The 23,136-nt window shown below is 35.6% G+C and overlaps 1 protein-coding gene and 2 non-coding genes across 3 annotated transcripts; 1 reads left to right on the forward strand and 2 right to left on the reverse strand.

The window, feature by feature from the left end:
• Positions 1–1,863: 1,863 nt before the first annotated feature.
• On the forward strand, positions 1,864–1,970 carry LOC140851418 (small nucleolar RNA R71). The gene has a single exon (XR_012134171.1). It is a non-coding gene; the product is annotated as a small nucleolar RNA R71 (small nucleolar RNA).
• A 7,935-nt stretch (positions 1,971–9,905) lies between these two features.
• LOC109505137 (uncharacterized) lies at positions 9,906–10,684 on the reverse strand. The gene has a single exon (XM_019847307.3). The coding sequence runs from the start codon at positions 10,361–10,363 to the stop codon at positions 10,151–10,153; it is 213 nt and encodes a 70-aa protein (XP_019702866.1). The 5' UTR covers positions 10,364–10,684; the 3' UTR covers positions 9,906–10,150.
• A 3,321-nt stretch (positions 10,685–14,005) lies between these two features.
• LOC105035356 (uncharacterized) lies at positions 14,006–19,320 on the reverse strand. The gene is made up of 2 exons (XR_012133815.1): positions 18,654–19,320; positions 14,006–14,287 (listed from the first exon to the last, which is right to left on the reverse strand). It is a non-coding gene; the product is annotated as an uncharacterized protein (transcript).
• Between the last annotated feature and the right edge of the window lie 3,816 nt (positions 19,321–23,136).

Here is a 23,136-nt window from a genome sequence, read left to right on the forward strand (position 1 = left end):
GTTGTATCGTGTGGTGTATCCAATAAGGTGTTAACTTCTTTCATATATCCCTCAAAGTCATATACTCCAAAGTGAGCCAAGCAAGTATCTAAGGGGTCTGGTGCTAGAATTGTGGGTGTTGCATTTTCTATAATGTCTTCTAGTGTATCTACTTTGAAGCAACTATCCATTGATGGTCCTTGAGAAGCACCAAACATATTTAGTCTCAGTTTCTTATTCCCAAACGATACGTCCATGACTCCTGTCCTACAATTAATGCATGCATTTGCTGTAGCTAGAAAGGGTCGTCCTAAGATAATGAGAATTTATCTTGGGTTGCCACTTAGTTCCATGTCGAGAATCAGAAAATCAACTGAAAAGTAAAACTCATCTACCTTGATCAAGACATCCTCAAGCATTCCACGTGGTTTCTTAATTGATCTGTCAGCTAATTACAGTGTGACTGATGTGGGTTTCAGTTCTCTAAATCCAAAAAGTTCATATACCGAACTAGGTAAAAGATTCACACTTGCCCCTAAGTCCAGAAGAGCTTTTTCAATGTGATAATCTCCTATAACACAAAAAATGATGGGGGCTCCTGGGTCCTTAAGCTTTGGAGGAGTAGCATGTTGGAAGACAGAACTAGCCTGTTCAGTGAGGCATATTTTCTTTGGGATTTGTGATCTAGATTTACATTTTTGGGTGCACAAATCCTTCAAAAATTTGGCATAAACAGGGACCTGTTTGATTGCATCTAGAAGGGGAAGATTAATTTGGACTTGCTTAAACAATTCCAACATCTCGTCGAGTCTTCCTCCCTTCTTATCTGCAGGAATAAGGGCTTTCAGGGCATCCGAAAATGGGGCTTTAGGCAAGTAAGATGATTCCGGTGCAGTAGGTTCATTCTTTATTTTAAGGTCCTGCTTATTCTTGGGTGATTTGGCTTCGATTAGAAGTTTAGGATCGGTCTCATTGATTTTACTAGTGTGTTCAATGACCTTCCCACTTCTCAGAGTCATGATTGATTTGGCATGTTCAGAAAAAGCTTCTGGGGTATTAGAACTCTCAATCATAAATTGCCCTCTTGGATTGCTCTCCGGTTGGCTAGGTAATTTTTCTCCTTCCCTCCTACTGAATGCAGTCGCTAGTTGACCTATTTGGATCTCTAGCTTAGCAATGGATTGTGTGTGAGAGTTAAGGATCTGAGTGTTGACTTCTAATCGTTCTAGTGCTTTCAGAATTTTTTCCTCAAAAGCTGAGCTGTGACCAGTAGTAGACGGTTGAGGAGCATTTTAAAATTGATGGTATGGTCCATGCCTATATGTTGGGTCCTGATATTGAGGTTGAGGTGCGGCAGGGCCAACCACTGGTTGTGGTCTCCAAAAAAAATTTGAATGATTTCTCCAGCCGGGGTTATAAGTGTTCGAATATGGATCGTTTCCTGATCTGCGAGCTTGTTGGACTTGATCTTGCTGAACCTGCTCGTGCACAAACTTAGAAAATTGAGGTGCGGCTGGGCATTCACTAACAAAATGGTTCGGACTTGCACACAATGCACAAACTTCTTGGATTGGATTAGGTGGAATCGGGGATTGTCTAGTATTTAGAAGACGGTCTAATTTTTGGGACAGTTCATCTACCTTACTGTGGATATCCATGACATTTTCAATCTGATAAATTCCACTTTTTTTTTGTTGAAGCATGGGTTGTTCTCTAGAGGTGGCAGACATATGATGTAGAAAATTCTCACTAAGTGTTTCAAAGAGCTGCCAGGCTTCATCCTCACTCTTTAGCATGAATGTCCCACCACATGATGCATCAATCATTTGTTGGTGTTTCTCCGATAGACCATCATAAAAATACTGACAAAGTTGCCATTTAGAGACAACATGGTGTGGACATTTACGAATGAGGTCCCTTAACCTTTCCCATGTCTCATGAAAATGTTCACCCTCCAATTGGAAAAAACTAGTGATAGCTTTTCTAATTTGATTTGTTTTTTTCAATTGAAAAGTATTTCTTGAGAAATTTTCTCTGAAGATGTTCCCAAGTTGAAATGGTTATAGAGTCTAAGGAGTTTAACCAATGTTTGGCTTTGTCCTTAAGTGAGAAAGGGAACAGTTTCAACCTAAGGGCATCATCTGAGAAGTTTTGGATTTTTACTGTGGAATAAATTTCAAGAAATTCATCCAAGTGTTTGTATGGGTCCTCGTTACTAAGTCCATAGAATTATGGCAACATTTGAATAATGCTAGACTTAATCTCATATTGGGTAGCTTCTACTGGAGGTGCTTGAATGCATGGAGAGTAGGTATACGAGGATGGAGTGAAGTATTCTCTCAATGAGCGTGGAGGATTAGCCTCATCAGGTGCAGCCATGTTTCTAACTCAGATAGTCCTAAGAGTCTTTTCTAATTCTTCGTCTAATGGTTGCAAGTCGGGTTTTAGTGATCGTCGACCTAACATACAACTAAAAGGTCTATGTAGGACTATCCTAGTCTGTTAAGGATTTTTTTTTTTATTAAGAGGAGAAGAGAAGAGAGAAAAGAGTTCTAAAGAAGAGATCTTAAGAAGTCCTAAAACTAATAGAAGAATTAGTTGTAGTTAGATTTTAATTACAATCAAGTTAACACGCAGTGGACTCTCTATCCTAAAGTTATCCTAGTTCTAGACAGCTCCTAACTGTAGTTAGCCTTCAAGCCCTCCAAGTCAGAGCTTGACCAACCAACTGGCCAGGTAAGTATAAGGTTGGTGGGAGTCCCCCCGTTGCTTTCTTTAGACATCAATTAAATTGGCCAGATCAGCGAACGGAACCAATTAAAAACCACCTTCCTTTGGGCCCAGTCGTCCCGCAAACCACTTGCCTAGACACTAGCTAGCTGACCAAGTCTAACCCGATTCAACTCTCAGGGTCACTTGTCCTAATGAGCTCGAAATCCTTAGGATCAACGTCTAATTAATTTTAGATTAAGGTCTAGGTTATGCAAATGCAAGGGAGTGATTTATGGGCCAAGGAAGGGTGATCAAATCCCCACCTTATCTTAGTTAATGGGTTGCACCCTTAAAATTAATTATGAAGATGCAATGCAAAGAAACAAGGTGTCCAATCAAGTTAGAAATTTTTATATTTGAGGTTACGCTATTTTAGTTAAGTGTTATGAAATATCAGTGGTTTTTTTTTTTTTAAATTCAACCATGCCAAGGTCCCCAGCAACGGTGCCAAAATTTGATGCGTAATCATTGATAGCACCAAAAATAACTCTACTCACTACGTAGATAGGATGAGTTGAGATCGTATCCTCAGGGACCTTGGGCTAAGTTGAGATTACAAAATAAAAGAAAGAAGCATTGTTTTGATTTAGAAAATAAATTATCTTAAAATTGATGTAATTAGAAAATAAAAAGCTCGGAAGTTTTGAATTAATTTTGCATTACCGGAGTTGTATCTCTTTTTTAATTAAATAGATACGATTAATTTTAAAAAAAATACCTATCTTTCCTCGGCACACCCCGTATCCATAGATCACGGCATGTCTCCGAAAAGTACTAGATAAACAACTCTTCTTTCCTCGGCACGTTCCGTACCTATAGATCACGGCATGTCTCCGGAAAGTAAAAGTTGTTCCTAATATTAATCTAACAGGAAAGCATAAATAAAAGCATATGAAAGAGAGCAAATAAAGAACTCATGACGATTTAAATAAAAAGCATAATCTTTATTGCATATAAAGAAATACAAGAAAATTTAAAACAATAAACCATCTCTGTGTCGTTACAAAATTTTTTCTCCACTCTCAAGACTGCTTAGCCTAGCTGCTCATGAAGTAGTCCCTTTCTATTCCTCTATGCAAGGCTCTAAAAGAATTTCTGAGGTCCCCCTCCAATGGGAGTACAAAAGCCTTTTTATAGGTATCAAGAGGGAGGAGTTTTACATGGTTTTCCGATGTGGGACTAAAGAAAATACTAATGACTAAAAAATGGATGGATGAGATGGAAAGATCACAAGCAGATAAAGAAAATACAAATTTTTTCTCTTGAAGTATTTTCAAATATATATTTCCTTTCATCTGTTCGTCTGTCCTCATGAACCCCACGCGCCCGCTTGCCTGTCATGCCACGCTCGCCTCGCGTCCGCCCTGCGTCCGCCCTGCGCCCGCGCTCGCGTCCGCCCCGCGCCCACGCGCGCCTGCGCACGCCGCGTGAACACTACTGCGTGAACACTCCTTTTTTATTCCAAAAAGAAACTTTTGTTTCTTCACAACGACGTCTATATCTTTTTGGATTCATTGCATAGTATCTTCATTTTCTATAATATCGTATGCATCCTTCTTTTATTTTAATTTTATTTTAAGTCTAATTTTCTTCAAACTTGAGTCTTTTTTATCTATGAATCGGACTATTTGTATCGACGATCATCTTTCCTGTAAAATATAAAAAGAAGCATCAAATTTTTAATAAATAAAATAAATTAAATATGATTTTTTGCTTTAAATGACTTAAATTAAGTGTTTATCAATCATCCGAATCGTGCTCAACTCAAACAGTTCTGTGACTCCTCACTAGGATTATCCTAGCCAAGGTTTTGCTAAATTGAAACACGACTGTACACAGCTCCTGAACTAGAGTGGTCAATCCCATCTTGACACACGCACTGACAAGTCAAGTACTTGACTACACCCAGCAGCCTTCCGTCACTGAATTAGAAATTCAGGTAGTCCAGTGCCTAAGTATAGTGAGTTGTTTGCAAGTCACCATGGCGGTCTCAGGTCAGAGAGACAGTTATACTCATATCCCATCGGAGCAAATTTTGACAGCAGAAAAAACTCTGGAGTCGGTCATGTTCAGTGCAGATGTATCCTTACATCTCACCTGTATGCCATACCAGTATCTCCACACTCCTTGGTTAAGAGGATAACCAACCCATATGGCACACAACGATCTATGCTTGATAAACGTTGTTATCCTTGGTAACAACGTATCATTTGATCGTGAACAGGTTTAAGGACTAAACGATAAATCCTCCTTTGTCGAGTCTAAATAGTCCTAAGGACTTCATCACAACATAGGAGTTCATTAGAAGATGAAATAATTTATGATGAAAAATATCAAAATAATTTTTATTTATTTATAATTCATATACTAATACAAGAAAGAGCACAACCATCAACAGACTGACGATTGACTTTGGGATACTATTTCCAACAGAGAGATGGTCTATCAGCCTGTGAAAGACAGAGGCCTTGGGATTCAGTCTCTTTTCATTGAGAGGGAGGCTTCAATCACCAGGCATGCTGCTTGATTCCTGACCCAACTGGATTATTTGTGGAATAGGATGATGAGGGCTCAGTATGGGGTATGGAGTCAGAAGTCCAAGGTTCAAACTGTTCGAGGCCGCTCTTTCATATAGAAGAAGATTTGTGCCCATACCTCAACATTTTTGGCCCAGGGTAGCTAGCTGATTAGGGATGGGAGGTCGGTGGATGTGACCCAGGATGTCTGGATTTCTAGTTTGCCTCTCGTCTGATAGCCGATCTACATTAGCACAAAGGTGGTGACTAGCTTTGAGTCTGTGACCTACTCACTACTGATGGTAGGGATTGGAGGCTCAAGATATCATCCATCTTTTTGGTGGCCCACTCACTTACTGAATTCTCATCATCCGATCCCTATCCATTGTAGCTAAGACTTAAGGATGTGGGGCCGCTCTTACTGCCCAAGAGCTCCCACGAGAGATCTATCCGAGATATATAGGCCCGTGGTGAGTACCAAGATTGAGATGGCCTGGATCTGAAGAGTAGCTGCAAATCCTAGAGGTTTTCTGCCTTTTATTTGCTGATTTCTTGGGGATAAACTTGATTTCAAATTGCTCTATTTTGGCTGTTCACATTCATTGGTTTTTCGGCACCGTCTAGCTATCCATCACCATTGAATATTCGATCGGGGAGCCACAATTGTGCCGCCATGGGTCAGACCCTCGGTCATCTATTTCAGGCAAGCTTCCCATGGAGTCGAGAAGGAGAAGAAGGGGATCATGGATCCCCCGTTCTACCAAATCGAAGGAAGAAAAATGTGGGAAGAAAGAGGAAGAAAAAAAAGAAGAAAAAGAAGAGAAAAGAAAAAAGAGAAGAAAAAAATAGAAAAGAGAAGAGAGAGATTCTCTCTCTCTTCTCTCTTTTCTTTCTCTGAGTTTGAATCTCCACTTTCTCTATCTAAAAATTTTTATTTTCTCTCTTTAAAAAAATTTTTTCTCTAGATTGTGTGTCTCTTTTGATGGATTTTTTTCTCTAGAATTATCTCTCTCTAGAAGTATCTCTCTATGATTGATTCAGTAAAAAATATTTTTCAATGATTCTAATTTAACCTTAACAAAGAGAGTCTTGATCCACAATCATCGGACAGCATGCCAGCACCATCTTGATCAGATTAGATATTTCTAGATTTGATCATCTTTGATCTCGATGGAACTACCTAAACCTTAATATGATCTTTGATCAGACAAAGTTAAATGATCGATTGATCCAGACTATAGGAGATTATGCCTAACTTGATTATTTATATTTTTTTTGATTATTGGATTTAATTATGTATAGGGGTGTAATTGTCGTAATAAGATGCCCAGCAGTGGGATTCTATGATATGATCTATGAATTAAAGATTCTAAAAATAAATTTATAAAATTATATAGATTTATTGGAGTACGTATGAAATAAGTAATGCTATATTTTTTTTTAGATTTATCAGTAAATTATAAAATATTTTTTATATTATACATGATTTATAAAATTTTTTGATATGTCAAATGATTTATGATCGATCGTATTGATTTTAATATGAATTATATCGATTGAATTCGATGTTGCCTGATTTATGATTTTTCGAATTAGAATATGAAAAAATATTTTGATTTCAGATGACTCACAGTCTGACTATATTTTGAATCTTACCAATGGAGGTTAAATGCTGGTACTTTGATATCCTGTTAGTGGAGATTATACGTTGATATTTCGATATCCTGTCAGTGAGAATTATGTGTTGGTATTTCGGTACCCTATCAATGAGAGTTATGCGCTAGTATTTTGATATCCTGCTAGTGAAGATATGCGCTAATATTTCGATATTCTGTCAATGAAGGCTATGCATTGGTACATTGATATCCTACCAGTGAGATTGTGTATTAGTACCTTGATTTAGTTTATGGCTGTCAAAGTGAATCAGATGTTTTGAAAGAATTCGATTTATGAACGAAAATAAATTTAAAAATAAATTTTGAAAAGACTAAATTTGTATGAATTTTATTTGATTAGTATTGTATATTTTGAATTGATGTATCTTACATGATCAATTTTAGTATATTATTATTATTTAATTTATCTAGCTAAAGTATATATTATTTACTGGACTGTCTAGCTTATTACTCTATATTTTACTATTTTTATAAATTTAGAGCACTAGCTTAACTCTGAAATTCAATATGGGAGAGCAAATTAGAAGCAAAATTTGAATCTTTATTTTAGATTAGGATTTATTGAAGTTGACGAAAATTATGAAATATTATGTGGTAAGATATTTGATTTAGTTATTTAAATTAAAGTTAAAAATTAAATTTTATTTTGCTATTACTTTGTGATATCGTGATGAGATATCTTGCATGCTCATATAGAGAGTTTTTTATGAGTATGCAACGATTGTCATGATCTCCAATTTATATCATCTATCAGATCTGGCTCTATAGAAATAGTTTGATCTTCGAAGCAGAGGTGGTATCTACTTATTAGGTGCTGGAGAGAGCCTTCTACTTACTATGGAATATAGCCACTTCGATGTTACTGGTCCACTCCTTAACACCTCCGATTCCTGGGGCTTCCATACTGCTCCTATAACAATCCAGAGGATTATTTTCATTTTTTGGGATCCCCTCCTTTAGGATTTGTCAAGATAAATTTCGACAATAGTGTCAGAGATGGTCAGGATGGTGTTGGCTTTGTCATTCGGGGACCGAACTTCAGATTATTAATGGTGGGGGGTTTACATCTCTTTAAGCCTTCCATCCTAGAAGCTGAGCTTCACGTCACTTGGACTGGCATTATTTTTACGTGGCAGGGGCTGCAGGCAAAGAAGATCATCATTGAGAGAGACTTTGCCATAGTGATAGGCTGGATTCAGGATGACATGACGTAGTCGGAAGCCCATCTGCTCTATGATATTCGGACTTGCCTTTATAATTTCACTGTGGTAACCACTCAGCATGTCTTTCAGAAGGCAAACAGCACCGCTGATTGGATAGCCTCCTATGTAGCGAGCACATTGATGACTGGAACTGACGTCAGGGTCAAACTTGCTCATGAGCCTTGCAAGATATTTTATTTTTTGATCTTTTGGAGTGCATTCATGTTAGATTGGTGTGACTACCTGTTTGTATCGAAAAAAAAAAAAGAAAGAGAGAGCCGTCCATTTATAAAGAGTGAGTCAAACTTTACTACATTCAAATCTCCCCTCAAATTTAATTAAATCTATGCTGAACAATAGATATCTCCTATCAATAATTTGAGCCATTGATATGATCTACTTAAATGATTCATACCAAAAAATCATATGATTTAGAGATCAAGTAAAAGATATATATAATATAATTTAATTTAAATTATCAATTTTTTTATTTAATATATAGATTAGGAATCTTTAAATTATATAATTTTTTTATATAAAAATATAAAGAGATAGAAGATCATATCTAACATGCCAGATTATCGATGTAGACCTTTATTATAAAATATAGATCTAGTCGATTTTAAATGGAAATTCACTAAAATATAGTTATGGCTAGCATGCTCGCTCCCTTCCTTTGTATATATTTTAGATGTTTTAACTTTTTGTATTGATCTCATATGTAGATCTAGGATTAAAACACATAATTATAATTTTTTGTAAAATAAAAGCTAATTTTTCTTGCTCAAATAGTAGTTAGATGGTGTTTTATAGAAGGTTCCCATTTTGAGTAATCCATCGATCTGGGAAGAGAGTTGGTCAGCTCGGCCCTGGCCCCAGTGGTGGGACCCATACTGAAAGAGTGGAATGCACAAGAAATTGGAAGAAAGCAATTCTCTACAGTTCAATCTGGTGTGCTTATCGACCGCCCAGTCCAATATTCTAAGGTAATGTCGAGTTGAGCCATCTTTTTTTCTTTTCCTTTTTTTTTTTACTTCTTCTCTTTTTTCTTTTTTTCTTTTCTTTTTCTTTTTTTTTTTTTTTTTTTTTTTTTTTTTGTACATCAAGTTGAGCCATCTTGAAAGGCAACAAAATTCTTCACGATATTAAATAAAATTTTGAATAATTCTTTATTTTTCATGATCTAGTGATTTTTTTCAGAGTTGATAATGGTAGACATTTAATTAAAATTATCTAGCTTTTTATATCTTTGATTTATTCATATATTAATAACTTAAGAAATTACGGACTATATATTGATTGCTCATGATTTATTTTTCCGACCTCATTGATATTTATTTTGTATAAATAAATTTACAAATTTTTAAAATTCATATTTATTTTCATTTTTTTTAGATAATACAGAGGTGTTGGTAGCTCCGATCTAATTTATTGAGATAATAAACTTTTAGATAGCATAAGTAAGATTCAAGCCTTAGCCACTGAAATCAAATCCCCTGTAACTATATCAACTAAACAAGTCAGACACCCAATAGTTTTTCTTCCTTATATCTTCGCTTCACAATTATTTCCAAATTTTTGTCCAATTTCTCAAATTATTCTTTTCTTAAATTTCAAAGCATTTAATAATACTACATCTACCAAAATAGAGAAAATGGCAACCAAACAGCATCTCAAATCATTGGGTGGTCGTCGAAGGTGTTCGATCGATATTCTAAAAACATACTGCATCGCAATATTAGATCATAATTAAGAGCTCATAATTAAAAGATGTAGCTTTTCATAAACTTGGAAGAGGGATATACTTTACCCTGATCTCCAATCCAGTTTGGCATCAAGCGTTCACAAATTCTTCAACAATAATGTGTGAATGCAAATAAATACATCTTTTATAATGGAAGCACTTGTTAAAACACCAATTGATCTATAAACCCAAATTGAATACAAGCGAGAACAAAGAATTCCGGACCAAGATGGTAGCAGGAACACTCTTATCCATCTTCCATTAACCAGCATGCACATGTATACCAACTGCAATGACCAGGATGGTTAGTAGACCAAAGAATAGAATGCTATGAACCAGAATTGAGATCCCACTGGTGCCCATGTTCCCAAACTCCACCACCCTTGTCCTTGCCGGCAGCTGAAACAGGAGGCCTGGAGATAGGAGGATGAACAGGACCACCGCAACGATCACCGGACCCCAATCGGCGGACATCTCTCTCGATCTGTCCAAGCTTCAATCAAGGGAAGAAGATTGTTTTTTCCTAGGTGATGTGGGATATATAGATGGTTTGTAGCAAAGGTTTGGAGAGGGAAGGAATGCCTGCTATGCTTGAGGGATAAGAAAGCCAAGGGAAAAAAGTAGTAATGTGAGGGAGGGGTAGGCAAAACTTCACTCTCACACTTTGATGAGCTCTAAGGAATTGCTTTGGAGCCTCGCAAGGGAGAGATATAAAAGGTCTGCATTTTCTTTTCCATCGTCTACTAAAGCACATGCACAACTGGGCCCATAGATTCTTTGCTTGATTCTCTCTCTCGCACTCGATGATTCTGCAGCACGGTAAGCAACATCAGTTGTCCCCTTTCAAGGGAGGAATCAACTTTTTAAAATAAATTAAACTTTCTACAGGATTTGGATTGAAGTCTGAAATAAAATCTATTATATATATATATATATAAAATGGAGCATCCATTTGTCTACAGATCTGCGTTCTTTATGTAGATGCAAATATTAATGAGTATGGCACCATTAAAATTTATTTTTAATGCGCAACAAATATGGATGAGCGGGATATTAAAATGCTCATCCATTAATTAGAATTCATCATTAATTTGAAATAAAAATTTTATTATTAAAAATCTTTTATTATAAAATTATTATATTATTATATTATATTTTTTAGAATAGTTAGAAAAAAATTATATTGTATACATTATGCGGGACCAATGTTTGTGGTAGAGCGATTTTTGTTCATCATGTGGATGTTGTATTAATAGCACCTGTGTTGACGATGGGATTGTTTGGTAGACTATCATCAAAATTCATGACAATATAATTCAGTTTGTCCGGTTTGAAACAAAAATCCTCTTATATGCAAAAAATGGTATGAAGAATAGGGGTATAAAAAATTTTGATTAAATCATTTAAACCGTCCAATCCGATTCGAATCAAATTAAATATAACAGTTTCACAATTTAACTGGTTCGATTTGATTAAATAAAATAAAAAAAATGATATTTTGATTTGATTATTGATTTATTAATTTATATAATTCATTGAAATTGAACCAAATAGATAAACTGAAATTAAAATATCATCATTTTATATATCTATATATATATTTATATTACATGCTTCATATATTTATATATATATTTATGTTATATATATATATTCAAAATTGAACTACGTACTTTATATGAATTAAGAATCTAAAATATTAATTTGATCCTATTTCAATCCAATTTAGATTAAATTTGATTTGATTATGGATCATAATAAAAAAATAAAAAAAAATAAATCGATCAATTCGCTTAAACTAAAAAATCATTCAAACTATTCAAATATTTGGGAAGCTACATGAACAAACTGAATCGATACAAAACTAAACTGAAGAAATCGATTATATTTAGTCAAATATTTAATTTTAGGAATCTCTTAAACCGAAATATCAGATTGATTTTATAAATCACTTAAAATCAAACCAACCAAATCATTTTCAACTCCACGGAGAAAGCTTTTTTGCCACATATCTCACAATGTGTATCTTAATATGGAAGCCCAACAGCCTTGTGGGGTTTTTGATTAAAATGGAATGACAAATTTATTTCGAGAATTGTAAAAATATTGTATTCCTTTTCAAATATAAAACTTGAGTTGCATGATATAGAAGTTGATGCTAATACACATTTGATGGATCGTAAATATATATATTAAGCTTTTTGAATATTATATATTTCTAGATAAATCAATGTATAGTTTTCAAAAAATAGTATTTACTAATATATAGTATATCGTAAGGCTATATATTCTATATATTATCATCCAGCGATCTAATACATATCTTCAAAAAAATCAATATATGGTTTGTAAAGTATTATAATTTCTTTTATTTTTAAGTCATTAGAAGATGGATTCCATTGCTAGAGAAGTTTCATCTCAATATGACTCTTGGGTGGCTACATTAAGATGCATATTAAAGAACATATGACAAAAAAAAAAAAAGGAAAAAGAAGAAGTTTGCTCGATACGATTTTAAAAAAGAAGTTTACTCCATACGATTTTCTCTCATGCATACATCAGAGAATTTTGTTTCTCTGCTCATCATGTAGACACTAATATTAATGACAAAAATTTCCACATGAGGATTAAGTATAAACTTATTTATTTATCATACAAGTATTAATGACAAGGATTTTTACTTTGCAATTATCAAAGTTCATTGCTTAATTTACCACTAAAATTTAATTATTAAAGCTTCCTATTTGTTATAATTCTTTACGTCGTTATATTACATTCCAAAAATAGTTTGAAAAAGGTGAAAAGAATCATATCCCATACATTTACAGGCCGGTATTAATGCTGTTGATATTAATGATAGAAGATTTTACTCATTTATCATTACGAATGCGTAAAAGAAATTTGACTATTGAAGCACTGTTTAATATAAGTTATTATATTACTGTATTGTATTTTAAAACCGTTGAAAAAGAAAGAAAGAAACCATACCTTGCATATCATGCAGGTTATATGTTAGTTTAAATGATTTTTAAAGCACATTCCAAAGATCCAAATGCAGCAGCTCCTCATACAGAGCCACGAGAGAATATTAAGTGGGTCTCTTTCAATCTAGACCACAACGTGTGCTCAAGGGGCCTTCCTTTTTCCTTTTATTGCCCCATTTTTTATAGCGTGTTTATTCTAAAGTACAAAAACCCGAGCTTGTACGCTCCCATCCAACCATCCCTATCGGACGATGTATGTGATTGAGCTCATCAAACTGCATGCTTGCTTCAACCAACAAGTTGTAATATGTAACCATGGGATCCATCCATTCATGTAATATCAAAATTTCAGACCATCTAGTAATTAGTCTTGCCCTTTAAATTTAGCCCTCAGCAGAGATAATAATAGCTGTGTTACCCTGCAGGTTGTGGAGTTTACCGTCATGATGTTCATACCGGTCATCTCCCTAATGAAAGTTAGCATCTTGTACTTCAGCAGGTTCTCATAAGTTTATTCTCACACTATTTTTTTACCAATCCATCTTTTAGCAGGAGGATTATGGAAATTTCCTAAAGTTATCAATTATACACATTCTGATTATTATAGCAGATTATACAAGTCATGGATATTGCCCTAAATGTTCGTCCATCTGACTGCTACCGAGCGGTCGAATATTAGTTAATATTGCTTCCAAGTTTGGTATCTATGAGAATTTTTAACATTACTAATAAGAAAAGAAAAGGCATACATGAGATATTCAGAAGAATATATCTCATAAATTCTTTATGTGCCAATCAACAGTCCATTGTAATAATCCGTAACTATTCCAGCCAAGGATATTGCATGGCCAGAACAGCACTACCGAAAGCAACCCCTCAATTGAGTAATCAATCTTTCGTCCCGTAATAAAAGGATGACCTCACAGTTCGCTAATCAATTTAGTTGTACCAGTCTTTCGGTTGGGTCATTTTGACCAAATTTATCAGACATTAATATAGCTAGAATAACAGAGGAATGAAATTTCAGACTCTTACACGGCCGCTCTCTATAGATGGGCACCGAAGAAGAAACCATTGGCTGGACAAGACAGCAAAATAAGTGACCAGACCATCACAGGTAAACATCAGGATATATAGGATCCCTTTTAGCAAAATACATTGCATTCTACAAAGAAACTGTTGATCAGAAGATTTTAAGTTATTTAACACATAAGGACTGATAAATTGTACAACATGTAATTAAAATTAAAGAAAGTTGTAGACTTGGGGATGATATAAACCAGCATTAATGGAGATGGATCTAGTCAAATACTGGCCTGCAAATAAGTCTTGCTGCATGGACCCGTGGCAGAGCTACTCTGTTATCAGTTTCAACTTCACATCTAAATAATTGGAAGTTTGGAAAAAAGTTGGCCTGCAAAAAATTATATATAACCAAGTAAGAAAGGTTTTCTGATTGAGAGTCAGGAGTTAATTGCTAGAATCAAATGCCAACAGATCAAAAAACAGCTTTCCCAGAATCACAAGATTTACCAGAATGCATACAAAACGTTCTATAATCCTTTTAGAAAGAGACATGTAAGAATATATGAACAAAGACGTTGCTGTGCAACATGTGAAAAGCCCATGATGATCAACTAACACAGTAATGTCTCAGATGATCTGATCATCCCCCTTACTTCCACATTTTGACTACTTCAGTTCTCTCAAACTAAAGCATAATTGGTCACTGGTCCAGTATTCTTTAGTCACAATGAGGTGAAGTTGCAGCTATCCACTTGACCTTTGATCCTACCAACAACCACAGCTTTTTTACCAAGAGCGGTCCAACAAAACACACCTGAGTCCAGATGGACTGGACTTGGCTTTAATATTTTGATGTGGCAGAAGACCATCTAAAGTACAGTGAAATAAAACAGAATAAAAACTACTTTCATCAATTGGATAAGAGCCCTTCATAGAACTATAATTGCTGTCATGAATATGATCACAAACACCAAAATAATTGCGAAACAGTGCACACATGAGAACAGAGCTGATCATTGAGGCCCTTTTGTTCTCTAATTTTTTCTGTTTTCAAAAAGGGAAACAACATTAAGCATTTTTTTAGTCGAATACTTTCAAGTCTCTACATCAGCATGTATTAAACGTAACTGGGCAAAGTCATACTAACATGTTATCACAGAAGTAGGAAAAGGAAGAAAAGCTTCCAAACTCCTATTGATGTCAAACTCAAATGCTCTGATTCCTCTACTTGGAGCACAATCATCATTTCCTCAATAAGCTTATCAAATTTAGGCTCAAAATATGAGCCTAAGTCTTCTATCTACCATGGAGCTTACTAAGCCTTGCAGTTTACCAAATCATTAGTCACCTACTGACATGAATCTTCTTCCTACTGGAATGCATTCTTGATCAGATTAAAGGATCTGATTGAAATGCCAAGGAGTCCATCAAGCATGTTCAAAGTTACATATCAACAATTTAATCATCATTCATTACCATACATACACAAACAATACCTGAGCTGCTTGTTATATTGTGTGTTGAGTTCGCACTTTCCACCCAAGAAGAAAAGATACTATTTGTCTCGTTAAGACATCTAGAATACACTCTCAAGTATGTAAAACATTGCAAAAAATAATTATCTTTTATGTAGAATACCATGTACCAAGCCAAAAACATCTTGCATAAAAATACTACTAGTAGTCAACGATTCTCCGAATATTCAGCACTCCCGAGTATTGTTGACCTCAACTGGATACTATAAATCTTAAATCAAAGTGAAAGCCAAATTATTCCCAATACTGTTCTCAAGCCTACTCCATAACGTAACTATTCTCATCTCTTTTACACATTCCACATAATCAAAATCATTTATCTCCAGCCCCTCTTAAAGGAACATAGATGAACTTCTTGCAATGCTATGCTCCTTTTTTATAGTATGATGAACCCCATTTGCATTCAAATTTTGGGCAGTAAAAAGCATTAAACTAAATTATACGATGCTTAGATTAAATCATGGAAGAAAGTTACTCACTATCAAAACTTTGTATTTGCAGAAAAGGGAATTATAATTACTCAACTGACATGTTACCACGATTACAATGTTCCTTTGTTGACAAAGAAATGTCACTTTCCAAAAAGTTTAAGGTCACTTTTATGCATGTGCTTACCTCCCTATACACAATCCTTCAGTCTATACAGTGTGATTATGTTAATACTAGAGTAGTTTCATGAGGGTATTACAATGCTACTCACCCTTTTTGATACCTTACCTATTTCACCTAGAATAGCTGGTTATAACAAAACTCAAAAAGGTGATCATACAACCAACAGTTGCAATAAGATAAGCATAACATCATAACTTACAACTGCAAGTCAAGCAGGTGGATTATCAAAAAGTGGGAGCACCCTATAAATGACCAGAGCTGATGCTGCCAAAGCTTTTGACCATCTAGAATGAAATGAATGATATCCTTTCTTCAATCCCTCAATTAGGTTACCACACTAAATCCAAGTGTTAAATTAGCGCATGTAATGAAAATGTTACAGTACTTGAAACCCCACATAACAGAACATCTCTCATTATCTTGCTTTCAAGTTTTCTCACCTACAATTAAAACCCTAGCTAGGCTGTTTTATTGTTTGGACAGAAAAAGAGACCATCAAGAACTCTTCAATCAAAATCTGATGTGTCACTGAATGATTGTCATTGGAATTTGTAAAATCCTAACTACTGCATACTCATAATGCCCTCAAAAGGATTCTTTCAAAAATGAAGGTGCCAGAAATAACATCAGAGCTGGCCCTAATAGGGAATACCCAAATAATAAGGATCTTTATAGTGATGACAAATAGTTTCGATGGATTGACTGGTAGCGATTATGGTTATGGTAATCAAGTTGCCAGATATACTAATCATCCCAAGTCATAACAAATAAACCAAATGTAGGTCTTCTGAAATTCTAAATGGTAAACAACAAATATCATGTGCAACTACTGTTAAGTCTTCATTCATGTCCATATTTCAAAAGCACTAAAAGACTATCTAGCATGACATATTTCTCAATCATTAAATTGTACCGAAAATATCTCACTTAATCATCTAAGATCAATATAAACATTATTAATAATATTATTTCTTCTATTTTGAGTATATTTTCCACCAAATTTTCCTTGTGTATCCACAAATTCCCAAAAGAGCATTTTATCCTTCATTTAGCACACTCAGTGACATTGAGTTAACCCCTAGAATGGAAGAAAATTATCACAAGAACAGTGACGGTAGGATCTCACATCATATGTAGGTCCATAAACTTTCACACACAGAAGCGCAAACTTTTCTTCAACACAACAATCTTCAAGGGCAATCATGGATTTCATTGAACTCAACATATTCAAACTAGTATCATCTCCAAGCATGTCAGCTTGCTGTACAGAAGATACCAAAACACAAGCAGTTGAACATTTCAAGGAGTCAAAATGAACAGGGCAATTGAGGAGTTAGTATGAATGTACAATTTCAGATAAGGCCATCATGTGTATCCCATGTAAAAAGGACACAAGAATATGTTCCTTAATTAAGATGATATCTAGAAAGGCTACCATATGCTTCGTTATCAGGAACCTTGATGACAAGCTTAGCTGGAGGATAAAAAACCAATAATTTAAAGATTTGTTGAAAAACATGGTTTTAAATAATGACTGTTTTAATTAATTTTATAACAGCTGTTATCACTCATCTTGCCCCATGGCAAATCAACCGTTCATCTTATGTTCTTTAATCTGGATCTTCATAGCAATTTTTTAAAAAAAAAAGTTCTAGGAACAGCGATGTAATAAAGTAATAATAATTCTAATTTTCCATATTTCCTGTATTATCGCTAAAAACAACCATCATAAAAGCTACTATTTTGTTCCAAAAAGGTTTTCATCAAGAGCAAAGACAGCTATAGTGTCCATTGTAACAATCAATAGTAGTAATCTTGGATGCCCATTATGACAGGTAGCAGTGCCTCAACCCTTGAAGAAACAAGATAAGGACAACCTACTCAATAATTCATTGAATGAGGACAAGAAAGAAGCGGACTTGATGGACATATCTGAATTGAACCAACCTTAATCATTTTTTGGTAGTGGAACCAACCTTAATCATTGACAAACAATATTAGAACATGTTTTGATGAACTGGAGATCCTATCCTCACACCCTTCAGATACTATTAAAAAAAATTATCCATCTTCACTATTTTCCACTAATAGAAGGCAATTCACGACACATGGAAAAGCACGACGAGAGATCTTCATATAATACCAACAAATCTATTACTACTTCCATATAAGCTGGCAATCATATCCATCCCTCCCAGTGAAGATCCTTCAGATAGGCTCATTAGACATATCAAACAAAAGAAACAACCATACCAATTTCTAAGAAATATAAATACTACCAAGAAAACCTAGAAACAGTTCAGAAAAAAATAAGAACTACATCAAGATGCGGCTGTGCATGTCAAAAATATTGAAACCCACCAAAAACAGAAAAGACAAATTTTGACCCCTCAAACAAGATATAATTCCCTAGAAATCTTCAAATAAAGATAAAATATTAATAAATTAGAGATCATAGAAAGATTAAATGCTAATATATGTCAACATAAGATCAAGATTATGGATATCGACGGGCAATTAAAACATGTAAGATATCAATCACCGCACTAAAAGCCCAAATTTTACCAAAATTAAAGAATAAAACAACGGATGCCATCGAGATCTCACCGGAGATGTCCTTGGGCGACGAAGCCGCGGGCGAACGGGTAGCGGGGCATAGGATCGCCCTCCCCAACCCCGATAGATTCGACACGATCCCGACGAAATAGAACACCATCACCAGCCCGATCACCCAGGGCATCAGAATGAACCCGATCACGAACGTCACCGACCCGCAGAGCATGAGCGCGAGCGACGCCCCGAGGAGGAGCGAGGCGAAGCCCACCGGCGACACCTGCGGCCTCCTCGCCACGCGGGACCTGGCTGCCGCCGCCGCCGCCGCCGCCGCAAGCGGCGGCCGGGGGATGGCGGCGCCTCCGCTGGGGAAGCGTCGGAGGAGGGGATCGCGAGGTGGGGAGACCGGAGGATGGTTAGGAGGAGGGCGCAGAGCTCGTAGAAGAGCCTCGAGGTCTGGTCCTCGCCTCTCATCTTCGGAACCCTAATCCCAAGAGAGAAGAAAACGGGGAAGACGAATACGAGAAAGAAAACGGCAGAGGAGAGAAGAAAGAGAGAGAGAGGGAAGAAGGTGGCTTTAGGAATATTAATTGGATTGGATAAACGGTGATCTTGAATACTTGATCTGATCAAGGGAGAAGGGATAGGCTCGGAATTCTTCTCCCTCTTCGCTTTCTTTTTCTTTCGCTTTCCTCTCTCTATCTCTCCTGCTTGCTTTCTGAGATTGAGATCCTGAGTTGGCGTTGGAACGAGAGAGAGAGGTAACGTAGAAGCTATTTTTGGAATAAACAACTCAATTAAAAATTTGATATTTTTATTAGGAATTTAGTATTTATACTCCTTATTTCATCACAACCGCTGGATTGGGACGTTTTCATCGTCGTCATCTGGTCCGTCCGACGATGTCAACCGGGTGAAATGGAGATGGCGAGGGTAAGAATATTGACACGAAACAGCAAACAGGCTCTCACCATTGAGTGATTGAGACGTGGTAGGATTTAGAGGGGCTAACATGCATATTATTACGTGTAATGCAATGATTAGATATAAAGGTTTTGCGCTGTTTTTATCTTACAGCAAGATGTAGATCAATAAATATACAGGAAGAGAGAGAATATTGGATAACGTAAGGGATGTTGTGTTGCGTCCACAAGCGGCTATATTTCTTAAGCGACGAGAAGGGAAAGCTTCAAGTGGAAAATGTCCGCATGATACGTGGGAGTAGTTTTATTTCCTTCCTCAGCGTAGTTACGGTCCGCATAGAGACTAGTAGGAGGGCCACTAAACCGGCGGGAACGTGACGGGCGGCATGGGACGGGATAAAAGATTCCGTAACGGAGGGCGAATGGGACCGGATATTTGTCCGGTAGCGACCGCTTTTTGACGAAAAGAGTAACAAACGGCGGCAGTCTCAACGAAAACCAAATAAAAAAAAAGGCAATGAAACTTATTTTTTGTTTTCTAATATTAAAAAATAATAATTTTTATTTTTATTATTATCTCGATGGCAATAGTGATAGAGAAAAGGGAACAGACTCGAGGGATGGTCACGTGGATTTTATCAGTTTTGGATAGGGCCAGCTTTTGATTCAAATCAAAGCTTTTTTTTTTTTTTTAAGCGGTACTTTTAATTTTTAATTTTACAATTTGATTTTCTTCCGACATATGAGAGCGGGTGATAAATACTAACATGATTCTCTGTTATATACTTAGTATTTAGTATGAGATGCAGTCATGGATGACTCCTATCAGAAAATGAATGGTTATAAAACAATATATATCATGTATAACATGACTCGCACTAATAGAATCCTCATAGATATCTATCTTTTGATGGTGGTCATCCATGATTGCGCTATGCTCTGCGGTGCTATGTATGCATCGTAAAGGATCCATGCTTGATAAGCACAAGTTTCTTTGTTTGGTTTGTATTTTTTTTGTATCCGTCTGGAAAGGGAAAGCTGGAAAGGGAAATAAATCACCACTTGACTAATTGCAGAGGAAGATCTTTTAGTTACAGGATTGTTCCCCGTGGAAAGATTGCAACAAAATATCTTTTTCCTTGCAGCATCTTTTTGGTTGGAATATCTACTTGTGGGGAGAAGGTCCAACGAATTTTTGGTAAAAGATGGAATTGGTGTTGGCTATGCTGATAAGATCTTGGGCAATTGTAGCGTGCTTCCATCTATCTTTACACAAGGACAATTATTGTTGTGGGATGCTGATGGGGGATTGGCCTGGGGGGCAGGGGTGGTTGCAATGTCTTGTAAGAATCACACTAAGAAACGTCTCTTCGTATACAAAGCTTCCACCATCTGGTCTAGACCGGAAAAGATCAGATATACATGACATATACATAGCCTTAACCCATACATGGAAAGGCTATTTTGGTATTCCAATTTGTGATACCGAGGTCAGTACGAAGCAATCTTATCATTGTGCCAAGGCCTATCCTCTCTTATAAAAATTACACTGGTTTCCATGATTCATGCAAAGATGATGTTGATGATGCAATTCGCTGGATCCATAAGTGGAAAAAAGAGCCAAAAAATGAATGATGAAGTGATATGGCCGAATGATTCCTAATCTATGTCCCCTTCAATCCTGCAAACTAGCAATAAACATGCATTACACACAAGGATCGATTAATATGAATAATTGTGATTTCAAGAGCTCCTGCCCATATCAACCATCCATCTAGTTGTTGTTCGGTCGGGCAATGCCTTCATCATGCCAACAATGTTGCAAAAGTATTATGAAAAGATCACATTATCCATCACATTAACTTGGGCTAATAGTGGAGAAAATGAACAACACCACCACTTTAAAGATTAAGCGATAACATTGGAGAAGGTACGATATAAAGAGAGCTGAGAGCACTAGGTATCCAGTGGACAATGTGACTTATGATCTACCAAATCTCTCCAATCTAATTAGGATTGAAATTAGATCAAATACGGATCGGATACTAATATATTTATATCCATATTTGTTTTATATAATGCACATAAATATAAATATAGATATTACTCGAATACAAAAATTCATATTCATACTTATTTTAAATGAATATGGATACCAATTTGATGCTGAAAATATGAATATAGATACAAATATAAATTAGATGATTAAACTTAGTGATAGAGTCAAAGATATTATTAAGTAAAAGATAAATTAATTAAATACTATGTTAATATGGTCATTTATTTTCTTTAAAAGTTCGTTAATGCTATATAAAATTAAATAGAATTTGAAATAAACTCAGATATTTGGATATGGTTTGGTTAGTTGCCTATTCATATTCATATCTTTTTTGATAAATATAAATATGGATATGGATATTAGTCAATCCAAATTTTTATCCATAATCGGATAAATTTGGATATGCAAATTGATCTGAATAGATATTATTCAAGCTACATTCACCATCATAATCTACGTATGCCATTCAGCAATTTGCCATATTAGCCAATGATAAAGGGATATGGAAAATCCTTTTTATTGAGAATTTTTTTGGAAAAAGAAAAAGCTAGCGCTTTTGTTCCTCATCATTCCTCGAACGCACCATGGCTTTCTTTAATTTCCTTCAGGTGATCATAATACATTAAATGAAGAAAAGATGGGATCAGTGCTGTTGTAGTTGCTAGCTTTTAGTCCATTTGGCTACAGAAATATGGTGTGTGATCTTAGACACGTTTTCTGCATAACAATAGACCATATACCCTTCCTTCCGAAAGATTGAACATGTCTGGCTGGAGAAAAAAATTATTGGCTGTGTGTTCATAACTCAAGGATTGAGAACTAACTCATTTGTTGCCATATCTTTCATTTTCTTTTGTGGTTTCTTTATAACTTCTCTCTTTCATTTTTTTTTTTTTTTCCGGTTGTTCCATACCCTTTCATTTTGTCGATTGGTTAGACCCATGTCTAGATCAGGCTACGCATTTCCCTAACTTTTCTTCAAGAAAAATGATGTATCCTAAGAATCACAATTTCTAATCAATTTAAGTATTTCCACATACACTCAGAGAGCTTTGCAAGTCACAATGGTAGAGAATTGAGAACAAGCCCAGCGGATCTTAGTACTAATTAAGCCCTTTGACTCCAAGGCTATAAATCTTTCTATGTGCAACTCTAATCGTTCTTAACGTCTGAAAATTATGCTCTGTTGGATTATATCCTCTTCATATGTCTTAAGTATCCATTTGTAAGTAGGTTTTTGTTATGCTGTCTCATAGTATAACCTAAACCACAACTAATGGTTTGGCACAATCAACTTAAGCTGCCTACTATCATTTACTTACCGGATGAATTGAAAACTATCAGGGTTAAGAATTTAAGCATTCCTTTCCTCTTCCTGCTCATTGATAAAACCCCATTGGACTTCCTTTTCATTCTCTACTTAAAAAGAGAGTGAAAGAGTAAACCAGGCTTCTTAGCAATGGCTTGGGAGACAACATTGGGCAACCAAGACCATGACTTCCTACACAATGAATCTAACAATTAACCAGATATGAATTATGCTGGAATGTTCTAT

Source organism: Elaeis guineensis, chromosome 8 (genome assembly GCF_000442705.2).
Source record: "Elaeis guineensis isolate ETL-2024a chromosome 8, EG11, whole genome shotgun sequence".
NCBI lineage: Eukaryota > Viridiplantae > Streptophyta > Magnoliopsida > Arecales > Arecaceae > Elaeis > Elaeis guineensis.

Bases quoted from the DNA above. Each gene is read 5' to 3' on its own strand.
- LOC109505137 (XM_019847307.3), bottom strand. From the start codon at position 10,363: ATGTCCGCCGATTGGGGTCCGGTGATCGTTGCGGTGGTCCTGTTCATC.